This window comes from Bombina bombina, chromosome 3 (genome assembly GCF_027579735.1).
Source record: "Bombina bombina isolate aBomBom1 chromosome 3, aBomBom1.pri, whole genome shotgun sequence".
Classification (NCBI taxonomy): domain Eukaryota; kingdom Metazoa; phylum Chordata; class Amphibia; order Anura; family Bombinatoridae; genus Bombina; species Bombina bombina.
The window spans coordinates 1027600177-1027613322 of NC_069501.1; the positions used below are offsets into that span (position 1 = coordinate 1027600177).

Sequence of the window (13146 nt, forward strand, 5' to 3'; positions counted from 1 at the left end):
TTAAAATGCTATAAATACACCCCTCACCACACCCACAAATCAGTTTAACGAATAGCCAAGACAGAGGAAGTGGGTGATAGAAAAAAAGTGCGAAGCATATAAAATAAGGAATTGGAATAATTGTGCTTTATACAAAAAAATCATAACCACCACAAAAAATGGGTGGGCCTCATGGACTCTTGTTAATATGAAAGAATGAATTTATCAGGTAAGTTCTTACATAAATTATGTTTTCTTTCATGTAATTAACAAGAGTCCATGAGCTAGTGACGTATGGGATTAATGACTACCAAGATGTGGATCTTTCACACAAGAGTCACTAGAGAGGGAGGGATAAATTAAAGACAGCCAATTCCTGCTGAAAATAATCCACACCCCAAAATAAAGTTTAACAAAAACATACGCAGAAGATTCAAATGAAACCGCTGCCTGAAGAACTTTTCTACCAAAAATGCTTCAGAAGAAGAAAACACATCAAAATGGTAGAATTTAGTAAAAGTATGCAAAGAGGACCAAGTTGCTGCTTTGCAGATCTGGTCAACGAAGCTTATTCCTAAACGCCCAGGATGTAGATACTGACCTAGTAGAATGAGCTGTAATTCTCTGAGGCGGAATTTTACCCGACTCAACATAGGCAAGATGAATTAAAGATTTCAACCAAGATGCCAAAGAAATGGCAGAAGCTTTCTGGCCTTTCCTAGAACCGGAAAAGATAACAAATAGACTAGAAGTCTTACGGAAAGATTTCGTAGCTTCAACATAATATTTCAAAGCTCTAACAACATCCAAAGAAATGCATGATTTCTCCTTAGAATTCTTAGGATTAGGACATAATGAAGGGACCACAATTTCACTACTAATGTTGTTGGAATTCACAACTTTAGGTAAAAATTCAAAAGAAGTTCGCAACACCGCCTTATCCTGATGAAAAAACAGAAAAGGAGACTCACACGAAAGAGCAGATAATTCAGAAACTCTTCTAGCAGAAGAGATGGCCAAAAGGAACAAAACTTTCCAAGAAAGTAATTTAATGTCCAATGAATGCATAGGTTCAAACGGAGGAGCTTGAAGAGCTCCCAGAACCAAATTCAAACTCCAAGGAGGAGAAATTGACTTAATGACAGGTTTTATACGAACCAAAGCTTGTACAAAACAATGAATATCAGGAAGAATAGCAATCTTTCTGTGAAAAAGAACAGAAAGAGCGGAGATTTGTCCTTTCAAAGAACTTGCGGACAAACCCTTATCTAAACCATCCTGAAGAAACTGTAAAATTCTCGGTATTCTAAAAGAATGCCAAGAAAAATGATGAGAAAGACACCAAGAAATATAAGTCTTCCAGACTCTATAATATATCTCTCGAGATACAGATTTACGAGCCTGTAACATAGTATTAATCACGGAGTCAGAGAAACCTTTATGACCAAGAATCAAGCGTTCAATCTCCATACCTTTAAATTTAAGGATTTCAGATCCGGATGGAAAAAAGGACCTTGTGACAGAAGGTCTGGTCTTAACGGAAGAGTCCATGGTTGGCAAGATGCCATCCGGACAAGATCCGCATACCAAAACCTGTGATGCCATGCCGGAGCTATTAGCAGAACAAACGAGCATTCCCTCAGAATCTTGGAGATTACTCTTGGAAGAAGAACTAGAGGCGGAAAGATATAGGCAGGATGATACTCCCAAGGAAGTGATAATGCATCCACTGCCTCCGCCTGAGGATCCCGGGATCTGGACAGATACCTGGGAAGTTTCTTGTTTAGATGAGAGGCCATCAGATCTATCTCTGGGAGCCCCCACATTTGAACAATCTGAAGAAATACCTCTGGGTGAAGAGACCATTCGCCCGGATGCAACGTTTGGCGACTGAGATAATCCGCTTCCCAATTGTCTACACCTGGGATATGAACCGCAGAGATTAGACAGGAGCTGGATTCTGCCCAAACCAAAATTCGAGATACTTCTTTCATAGCCAGAGGACTGTGAGTCCCTCCTTGATGATTGATGTATGCCACAGTTGTGACATTGTCTGTCTGAAAACAAATGAACGATTCTCTCTTCAGAAGAGGCCAAAACTGAAGAGCTCTGAAAACTGCACGGAGTTCCAAGATATTGATCGGTAATCTCACCTCCTGAGATTCCCAAACTCCTTGTGCCGTCAGAGATCCCCACACAGCTCCCCAACCTGTGAGACTTGCATCTGTTGAAATTACAGTCCAGGTCGGAAGAACAAAAGAAGCCCCCTGAATTAAACGAAGGTGATCTGTCCACCACGTTAGAGAGTGCCGAACAATCGGTTTTAAAGATATTAATTGATATATCTTCGTGTAATCCCTGCACCATTGGTTCAGCATACAGAGCTGAAGAGGTCGCATGTGAAAACGAGCAAAGGGGATCGCGTCCGATGCAGCAGTCATAAGACCTAGAATTTCCATGCATAAGGCTACCGAAGGGAATGATTGAGACTGAAGGTTTCGACAGGCTGTAATCAATTTTAGACGTCTCTTGTCTGTTAAAGACAGAGTCATGGACACTGAATCTATCTGGAAACCCAGAAAGGTTACCCTTGTTTGAGGAATCAAAGAACTTTTTGGTAAATTGATCCTCCAACCATGATCTTGAAGAAACAACACAAGTCGATTCGTATGAGACTCTGCTAAATGTAAAGACTGAGCAAGTACCAAGATATCGTCCAAATAAGGAAATACCACAATACCCTGTTCTCTGATTACAGACAGAAGGGCACCGAGAATCTTTGTGAAAATTCTTGGAGCTGTAGCAAGGCCAAACGGTAGAGCCACAAATTGGTAATGCTTGTCTAGAAAAGAGAATCTCAGGAACTGATAATGATCTGGATGAATCGGAATATGCAGATATGCATCCTGTAAATCTATTGTGGACATATAATTCCCTTGCTGAACAAAAGGCAATATAGTCCTTACAGTTACCATCTTGAACGTTGGTATCCTTACATAACGATTCAATAATTTTAGATCCAGAACTGGTCTGAAGGAATTCTCCTTCTTTGGTACAATGAAGAGATTTGAATAAAACCCCATCCCCTGTTCCGGAACTGGAACTGGCATAATTACTCCAGCCAACTCTAGATCTGAAACCACAATTCAGAAATGCTTGAGCTTTTCACTGGATTTACTGGGACATGGGAAGAAAAACTCTCTTTGCAGGAAGGTCTCATCTTGAAACCAATTCCTGTACCCCTTCTGAAACAATGTTCTGAATCAAAGATTGTGAACAGAATATGATCCCAAATTTCTTTGAAAAAACGTAACCTGCCCCCCTACCAGCTGAACTGGAATGAGGGCACGTACCATCATGTGAACTTAGAAGCAGGCTTTGCCTTTCTTGCAGGCTTGGATTTATTCCAGACTGGAGATGGTTTCCAAACTGAAACTGCTCCTGAGGGAAAGAAGGATCAGGCTTTTGTTCCTGTTGTTGAAACGAAAGGAACGAAACGTTTGTCTAGCCCTGTTTTTACCTTTAGACTTTCTATCCTGTGGTAAAAAAGTTCCTTTCCCACCAGTAACAGTTGAAATAATAGAATCCAACTGAGAACCAAATAATTTGTTTCCCTGGAAAGAAATGGAAAGTAGAGTTGATTTAGAAGCCATATCAGCATTCCAGGTCTTAAGCCATAAAGCTCTTCTGGCTAAGATAGCCAGAGACATAAACCTAACATCAACTCTAATAATATCAAAAATGGCATCACAGATGAAATTATTAGCATGCTGGAGAAGAATAATAATATCATGAGAATCACGATTTGTTACTTGTTGCGCTAGAGTTTCCAACCAAAAAGTTGAAGCTGCAGCAACATCAGCCAATGATATAGCAGGTCTAAGAAGATTACCTGAACATAGATAAGCTTTTCTTAGAAAAGATTCAATTTTTCTATCTAAAGGATCCTTAAACGAGGTACCATCTGACGTAGGAATGGTAGTACGTTTAGCAAGGGTAGAAATAGCCCCATCAACTTTAGGGATTTTGTCCCAAAATTCTAACCTGTCAGGCGGAACAGGATATAATTGCTTAAAACGTTTAGAAGGAGTAAATGAATTACCCAATTTATCCCATTCCTTAGAAATTACTGCAGAAATAGCATTAGGAACAGGAAAGACTTCTGGAATAACCGCAGGAGCTTTAAAAACCTTATCCAAACGTATAGAATTAGTATCAAGAGGACTAGAATCCTCTATTTCTAAAGCAATTAGTACTTCTTTAAGTAAAGAGCGAATAAATTCCATCTTAAATAAATATGAAGATTTATCAGCATCAATCTCTGAGATAGAATCCTCTGAACCAGAAGAGTCCAAAGAATCAGAATGATGGTGTTCATTTAAAAATTCATCTGTAGAGAGAGAAGATTTAAAAGACTTTTTACGTTTACTAGAAGGAGAAATAACAGACAAAGCCTTCTTTATGGATTCAGAAACAAAATCTCTTATGTTATCAGGAACATTCTGCACCTTAGATGTTGAGGGAACTGCAACAGGCAATGGTACATCACTAAAGGAAATATCTGCTTTAACAAGTTTGTCATGACAATTATTACAAACAACAGCTGGAGGAATAGCTACCAAAAGTTCTACAGCAGATACACTTAGCTTTGGTAGATCCAGCAGGCAGTGGTTTTCCTGTAGTATCTTCTGGCTCAGACTGCAACGTGAGACATCTTGCAATATGTAAGAGAAAAAACAACATATAAAGCAAAATAGATCAAATTCCTTATAAGACAGTTCAGGAATGCGGAAAAAAATGCCAAACATCAAGCATTCTAGCAACCCAGAAGCAAATGAAAAATGACGACTGAAATAATGTGGAGACAAAAGCGACGCCCACTATTTTTTGGCGCCAAATAAGACGCCCACATTATTTGGCGCCTAAATGCTTTTCGGCGCCAAAAATGACGCCACATCCGGAACGCCGACATTTTTGGCGCAAAATAACGTCAAAAATGACGCAACTTCCGGCGACACGTATGACGCCGGAAACAGAAAAGAATTTTTTGCGCCAAAAAAAGTCCGCGCCCAAGAATGACGCAATAAAATGAAGCATTTTCAGCCCCCGAGAGCACCTAACAGCCCACAGGGAAAAAAGTCAAATTTTTGAGGTAAGAAAAAATATGATAATTTAAAGCATAATCCCAAATATGAAACTGACTGTCTGGAAATAAGGAAAGTTGAACATTCTGAGTCAAGGCAAATAAATGTTTGAATACATATATTTAGAACTTTATAAATAAAGTGCCCAACCATAGCTTAGAGCAGTGCTTTCCAAACTGTGTGTCGGGACACACTAGTGTGTCGGCAGCAGTTTGTAGGTGTGTCCCTGCTTCAGCACAATTTTTTTTAATTTTTTTGGGGGTTTGTGACTTTCCACCTGCCTGCTACGCATATCACATGGTTGACATGTGATTGATACCTAGGGGGGATACATATCATCTTAACCAATTGACACAGCTCAGTGGGAACTGAAACTATTCCCATTGGTGGCACATTGGCTCCTGACTGCACATGTAGTCTCCTTAATTGGCTTGTGACTGTACGTGTAATCAGTGAGTGGGACAGTAGTGTGTTTGCAGTGTGGGCAGTAGTCAATCGCACTCACGGAGCTCTGAGGGCAGCAGCTTAAATGCTGAGCTGAAGTCAGTGGGGTTTTTTTTTGGCAACTAGCTCCCTGTAGTGCATTGCTGCTCCTGCTCTTGATATATGGATAGGAAGTGGAAGCTTAAAAATGCTTGATGATGAAATGCGAGTGTCTTTATCTAATATTCCACCTAATATTCAGAAATTGTGTTCATCCCATCAACCTCATACATCCCATTAAAATAGCAAGTAGCTATTTGTGTTATTAAACTTTTTTAATTCTTGCACATACTTTTACTTTTAAATACATTTCATTATTATATAATTTATATATGTGTCTGTATCTCTTAAAACAAGTTAGTTTAACCTCCTTTTTGCTAGTACAACTGAATTACTGTGTCGCGAAATCATGTAGGTCTAAAAAGTGTGTCACTAACATAACAAGTTTGGAAAGCTCTGGCTTAGAGTGTCACAGAAAATAAGACTTACTTACCCCAGGACACTCTCTACATGTCTGTAGAAAGCCAACAGTACTGAAACGAGAATCAGTAGAGGAAATGGTAAATATAAGAGTATATGTCGATCTGAAAAGGGAGGATAAGAGATGAATCTCTACGACCGATAACAGAGAACCTTATGAAATAGAATCTCCCGTAGAAGGAGATCACCGCATTCAATAGGCAATACCTCTTTCACATCCCTCCTGACATTCACTTGCACGCTGAGAGGAAACCGGGCTCCAACTTGCTGCGGATGCGCATATCATCGTAGAAATCTAGCACAAACTTACTTCACCACCTCCCCTTGGAGGCAAAGTTTGTAAAACTGATTTGTGGGTGTGGTGAGGGGTGTATTTATAGGCATTTTAAGGTTTGGGAAACTTTGCCCCTCCTGGTAGGAATGTATATCCCATACGTCACTAGCTCATGGACTCTTGTTAATTACATGAAAGAAATACTGATTTGCTGCTTAGAAGTCCTTTACAATGGGATGTGGCTACTGAGAAACTTTTGAGGTAAAATATCTTTTTTACACAGAGATGTTCAGATGATATTTTCTAGTCAGCTTTTTACAGCTATACTGCATCACTTTCAAGTGATTTAGCATATGGGTATTATGTCCCTTTAAGTGGGTGGAAAAACAAACCAACATAAGTATGCAGAGAACGTGATCTTGTGGTCAGAGTATACGCTAAATTGTGAGTGTATTTCAAACTTTGATAAATAAAGGATGTTTTAATGGATCTCATGCTCCTCAGAACATTGTGCTATGTGCCAATACCTATTTTACAGTTTATTGTCACAGGACAGATATTTTATCAAGCTTCATTATTTTGGTCGGATAATCTCTGATAAAGTGGAACCAGGGAAACTGACAAAATATGGGCTTTTATGTAGGAATACCTAAACATGATTTACAAAAACTGCATCTGACGAGACATATATGAAAACTAATACTTAGTAGAGATGCTCCAATTGAATATCTGACAATTGCTTCAAAGAAGTACAAACAGCTGCCTGAAATGTAGCCATAAAATGTGTAGACTGTTGGGAGCTGGGAATTGTGTATAGAAATAGAGAATCACATAACCAAAATGGATAGGAAAAAGATTAAAGGACGCCGTGTAGTGACCTAAGGATTTTGCATCTGTGAGCAGTAATGCTGTAAAATCAACATGGCTGCCTCTAACAATTAAACAACTGCTTAAATATTTGGTCTCCTACTAACCATTACAACTGGATGAATATCACAGTGATTTAAGGTAGCCAGGCTCCTTATAGGCCACCTCAGAATGTGTATAGCCATTTTACTGTCTAGTTACTATCTTTGACAGTCACTTTTTGATGACTGCCGTTGCACTGTCATAAAATACACTCAGAGAAAGAAGCTTATGGGGTAATGCTGCAAATAAGTGGAGGGAAGTTTTTAAAGTTCATAGATGCAAGATGTGGGAAACCCAGGATCCACACTGCTCGCAGCCAAAAGAGCAAGCGATCAGCAATGAGGATAGGCCAGATGGACCTGACAAACCATACTAGAGGCTCAAAGAGCAGTGGATGACACCATCCTTTTGGGGAAAACAAGTCTAGAGTTAAGGCCCCTGATTTCTTGCAGTCTAGCCTACCCCATAGCACCGAATGGAAGGCTGTGGAGCCATTGATCTACAGTATGGAAAAGCTAATTCCATATCCAAAGGAAAATGAGGGGTGCCCAGTAATGATACAGTCTGATTAAATTAAAAACAGTTGATTACTTTGCATAGGAGAAAAAAATAATTACTAAATAGTCTGTGGGCTGCAGCATTAAGATATTTTCAGCGCTGGATTTCTTAGAGTAAAAGTGCAACACAAATATCTGGAAAATACAAGTTGTCTGAAAAAGCCTGCTTCATGCACCAGGTATGGCTGCTACAGGAGACAGCAATGTAGGTCTGAAGATTGCAGCTACTGACAAAGCAGAATACAACCAGAAGCATGACAATATTAAGACCAAAACATGAAAAGAGAAGTAAAGCCTGGTTGTAACTGGGGAGACTTTGTTAGCGACAAGATGTAAGGCACACTTGCAAACTATACACGAGATGTTCTGGAATACAATGTTTAACCACAGTCAATAATGGTGCCACATAGTAGATGCATTCCCAGCTTTCATACAAAATAAGGCGACATTTGGGTTGAGTTATTGTAAGAGATGCACAATGTTTTGAAGGCCAAACAAGATGGCATCTGAAGTATCACTGGAACAAAATGATACTCAGGAGAGGGTTGAGAGAACAGAAGCCATACTGGCTGAGTTTTACATTACAAAGTCCAACCATAGCATTATAGAATGAAACCACAATAAAGTGGGCCTCAGACTAGCAGCATGGCAGACAATGTAGCTGATAGATTTCTAAAGTGGCCCAGAAAACTGATTTTATCAGTTTTTAGAAAATAAACATTTCTTGAAATGCAATAACTCCTTAAATAAAACCGATTTCAAAATATCCTTCTGCTCTTTAGCTATTATTCAACTTTTAAGTTAAAAGTTGTTATGCGAGCATGAAACAACCTACCGGCCTTTTAGTGCATTAAATAGTCGTATGCCGTCAGCAGGGCCACATATCTGGATCACATCATCCCGAGTTAGTTTAAGTAAATCTGCCCCTGAGGAAGGACAAAAATATACAATAGTTTACAAACAAATGGTTTCAACAAAATTTAAGGAATATTTATATTATGAATTTAGGGGGAAAACTATGTGATCAAAACTGGGCATACTACTAATGTAGAGTCATGTGAAGTCAGATGCATCTTTCTCAAGCACACCCACTCTGAAGTAGAAACTATAAGATACATAAAATATTTAGCCACCAAATGTACATCCTACTAACCTGAGAAATTTGTAAATAGCCGTGAGAATGCTGCAAATCTATTTCTATGAAGCCATTGCTGTGCTTCTTGAGGTGTTGTTGTTGGCAAAAGATTCTGTAAAAGAAAAAAACACACAAAAAAAATGACATCTACATTATTTATTGTCTAAGAGAGGAGCACTTTTTACTCTAGGCTTTGTCAAATTAAAGGTGAGAAATGTATTTAATTATCGTCTTAATAGTAATAACAGTAACAATAAATAAGTTGGTTTAGGGTGATGTCTTTCCAGCTATGGTGATTTGTCAAGCTTATAAGGGTACATATTTAGAACTGGAAGTTTTTCTGTTTTTAATGTACCTGTACGGGTGTCAATGCTACAGTCACATCAACAATAGGAGCAGGAGGTTCAGGCTGATGATTTGGGGAGCCATTCCTTTAGGAGAAAAAAAAAAAAAGAAAGAGAAAGAGAGAGAGAAAGAGAGAGAAAGAAAGAAAGAGAGAAAGAGAAAGAAAGAAAGAGAGAGAAAGAAAGAGAGAAAGAGAAAGAAAGAAAGAGAAAGAAAGAAAGAGAGAGAAAGAAAGAAAGAGAGAGAAAGAAAGAGAAAGAAAGAAAGAAAGAGAAAGAAAGAAAGAGAGAGAAAGAAAGAGAAAGAAAGAAAGAAAGAGAGAGAAAGAAAGAGAAAGAAAGAGAGAAAGAAAGAAAGAAAGAGAGAAAGAAAGAGAGAAAGAAAGAAAGAAAGAAAGAAAGAAAGAGAAAGAAAGAGAAAGAAAGAAAGAGAAAGAAAGAAAGAAAGAAAGAAAGAAAGAAAGAGAAAGAAAGAAAGAAAGAAAGAGAAAGAAAGAGAAAGAAAGAAAGAAAGAGAAAGAAAGAGAAAGAAAGAAAGAGAAAGAAAGAGAAAGAAAGAAAGAGAGAGAAAGAAAGAAAGAGAGAAAGAAAGAAAGAGAGAAAGAAAGAAAGAAAGAGAGAGAAAGAAAGAAAGAGAAAGAAAGAAAGAGAGAGAAAGATTTAAACTTGCACAACATTCCCAAACATGCATAGACATACTCTGCAAAATGGTAAACACTGGCATTAAAGCAAATTAGAATCGTAAAAACGCAGAGATTCACATAAGGAGTAAAGAGGGTCTTTGGATTTAATGAGTTGGGTTACCCAAATATTTTCTGATAAGTTGCACCTCCTAGAAAAACCAACAAAGCGAGTATGTAGAACCTAGATTCTAAACTAACAGGTCCTCTAGGACTTGTCTTCTGTTCTCCCTATTAAGTGATCTGTGGTAAAATTACCATAACAAAAGTTAAAATCTGCCTTAAAAAAAAAAAAAAAATAGACCATTTTATTATTGCACTTTTGCTTGTATATATCTAAGTGTTTAACCACATCAAAGGTATTACACAACCTAAAATCAGGAAAGAAACCTAAAATCAGACAAAGAATCCTAATATGTTCTAATTCATATACTGAAGAAGAGGATTAAAGCAGAACAGGTGAGAGTTGTGTGCACACACTCCTGGGATAGACATTTAAAATGGGACAGAAAACACCTTGTAATTACATTTTTCTGCATTCTTCAAAAACAATTAATGTTGAACAGATAAGCATCTTGTTTGCTGCAATTTGTTTTTAATGGTCAAATTCCACCCACCACTTTATTTGGTGGACCAAATCTGGAGAAGAGAGGTCTTGACATTGTGTAACAAAAATCTCCATTATTTGGCTCCAGCAGAAATAGTAAGATAACAAAAAAGCAAATAACAGACAAATACATGGAAAGGTTAGCTTTGTGCAACCTGCCAATGCCCTCAGGTTTAGGAAAATCCACCATTTCAAGACCAAAATTACAGGGAAGAGAGTGGTTCTGCTAGGCATAGTTTAGCATTTTATATTACAATCTCAAAGTGTTTACTGACCATTTAAGGGCTCTAATTACATCAAGTCTGTGTAGAAAAGCCTTCATGTCATAAGTATTACATTTAAAAATAAATACATAAAAAAACTGATCATAATGAACAAATATTAGGAAATAAATATTCTTTATTTTTTTTTTAAATGCTTAGATGCATAAATTAACACATGCCAAACAGTATATTTGGTGGGATATAAAACATAATTTATGCTTACCTGATAAATTCCTTTCTTCTGTAGTGTGATCAGTCCACGGGTCATCATTACTTCTGGGATATTACTCCTCCCCAACAGGAAGTGCAAGAGGATTCACCCAGCAGAGCTGCATATAGCTCCTCCCCTCTACGTCACTCCCAGTCATTCGACCAAGGACCAACGAGAAAGGAAAAGCCAAGGGTGAAGTGGTGACTGGAGTATAAATTAAAAAATATTTACCTGCCTTAAAAACAGGGCGGGCCGTGGACTGATCACACTACAGAAGAAAGGAATTTATCAGGTAAGCATAAATTATGTTTTCTTCTGTTAAGTGTGATCAGTCCACGGGTCATCATTACTTCTGGGATACCAATACCAAAGCAAAAGTACACGGATGACGGGAGGGATAGGCAGGCTCTTTATACAGAAGGAACCACTGCCTGAAGAACCTTTCTCCCAAAAATAGCCTCCGATGAAGCAAAAGTGTCAAATTTGTAAAATTTGGAAAAAGTATGAAGCGAAGACCAAGTTGCAGCCTTGCAAATCTGTTCAACAGAGGCCTCATTCTTGAAGGCCCAAGTGGAAGCCACAGCTCTAGTAGAATGAGCTGTAATTCTTTCAGGAGGCTGCTGTCCAGCAGTCTCATAAGCTAAACGAATTATGCTACGAAGCCAAAAAGAAAGAGAGGTAGCGGAAGCTTTTTGACCTCTCCTCTGCCCAGAGTAAATGACAAACAGAGAAGACGTTTGTCGAAATTCCTTAGTTGCCTGTAAGTAAAATTTTAGAGCACGGACTACATCCAGGTTGTGCAGTAGACGCTCCTTCTTTGAAGAAGGATTTGGGCATAAAGAAGGAACAACAATCTCTTGATTGATATTCCTGTTAGTAACTACCTTAGGTAAGAACCCAGGTTTAGTACGCAGGACTACCTTATCCGAATGAAAAATCAAATAAGGAGAATCACAATGTAAGGCTGATAATTCAGAGACTCTTCGAGCCGAGGAAATAGCCATTAAAAATAGAACTTTCCAAGATAACAACTTTATATCAATGGAATGAAGGGGTTCAAACGGAACGCCCTGTAAAACATTAAGAACAAGGTTTAAACTCCATGGTGGAGCAACAGTTTTAAACACAGGCTTAATTCTGGCCAAAGCCTGACAAAAAGCCTGGACGTCAGGAACTTCTGACAGACGTTTGTGTAACAGAATGGACAGAGCTGAGATCTGTCCCTTTAATGAACTAGCAGATAAACCCTTTTCTAAACCTTCTTGTAGAAAAGACAATATCCTAGGAATCCTAACCTTACTCCAAGAGTAACCTTTGGATTCACACCAATATAGGTATTTACGCCATATCTTATGGTAAATCTTTCTGGTAACAGGTTTCCTAGCCTGTATTAAGGTATCAATAACTGACTCAGAAAATCCACGTCTTGATAAAATCAAGCGTTCAATTTCCAAGCAGTCAGCTTCAGAGAAGTTAGATTTTGATGTTTGAAGGGACCCTGTATCAGAAGGTCCTGTTTCAGAGGTAGAGACCAAGGTGGACAGGATGACATGTCCACCAGGTCTGCATACCAAGTCCTGCGTGGCCACGCAGGTGCTATTAGAATCACTGATGCTCTCTCTTGTTTGATTCTGGCAATCAATCGAGGAAGCAACGGGAAGGGTGGAAACACGTAAGCCATCCTGAAGTCCCAAGGTGCTGTCAGAGCATCTATCAGGACTGCTCCTGGATCCCTGGATCTGGACCCGTAACGAGGAAGCTTGGCGTTCTGTCGAGACGCCATGAGATCTATCTCTGGTTTGCCCCAACGTCGAAGTATTTGGGCAAAGACCTCCGGATGAAGTTCCCACTCCCCCGGATGAAAAGTCTGACGACTTAAGAAATCCGCCTCCCAGTTCTCCACTCCCTGGATGTGGATTGCTGACAGGTGGCAAGAGTGAGACTCTGCCCAGCAAATTATCTTTGATACTTCCATCATAGCTAGGGAGCTTCTTGTCCCTCCCTGATGGTTGATGTAAGCTACAGTCGTGATGTTGTCCGACTGAAACCTGATGAACCCCCGAGTTGTCAACTGGGGCCA

At 38.9% G+C, this 13146-nt stretch overlaps 1 protein-coding gene across 1 annotated transcript in view; it reads right to left on the bottom strand.

The window, feature by feature from the left end:
• Positions 1 to 8657: 8657 nt before the first annotated feature.
• The window catches only part of TFCP2 (transcription factor CP2), a 124342-nt gene continuing 119853 nt past the window's right edge, over positions 8658 to 13146 (bottom strand). The window contains exons 9-11 of the mRNA XM_053708222.1: positions 9317 to 9392; positions 8980 to 9073; positions 8658 to 8752 (exon numbers count right to left, since the gene is read on the bottom strand). Coding sequence (XP_053564197.1) covers positions 8658 to 8752; positions 8980 to 9073; positions 9317 to 9392 — 265 coding nt within the window. The remainder of the gene's footprint in view (positions 8753 to 8979; positions 9074 to 9316; positions 9393 to 13146) is intronic.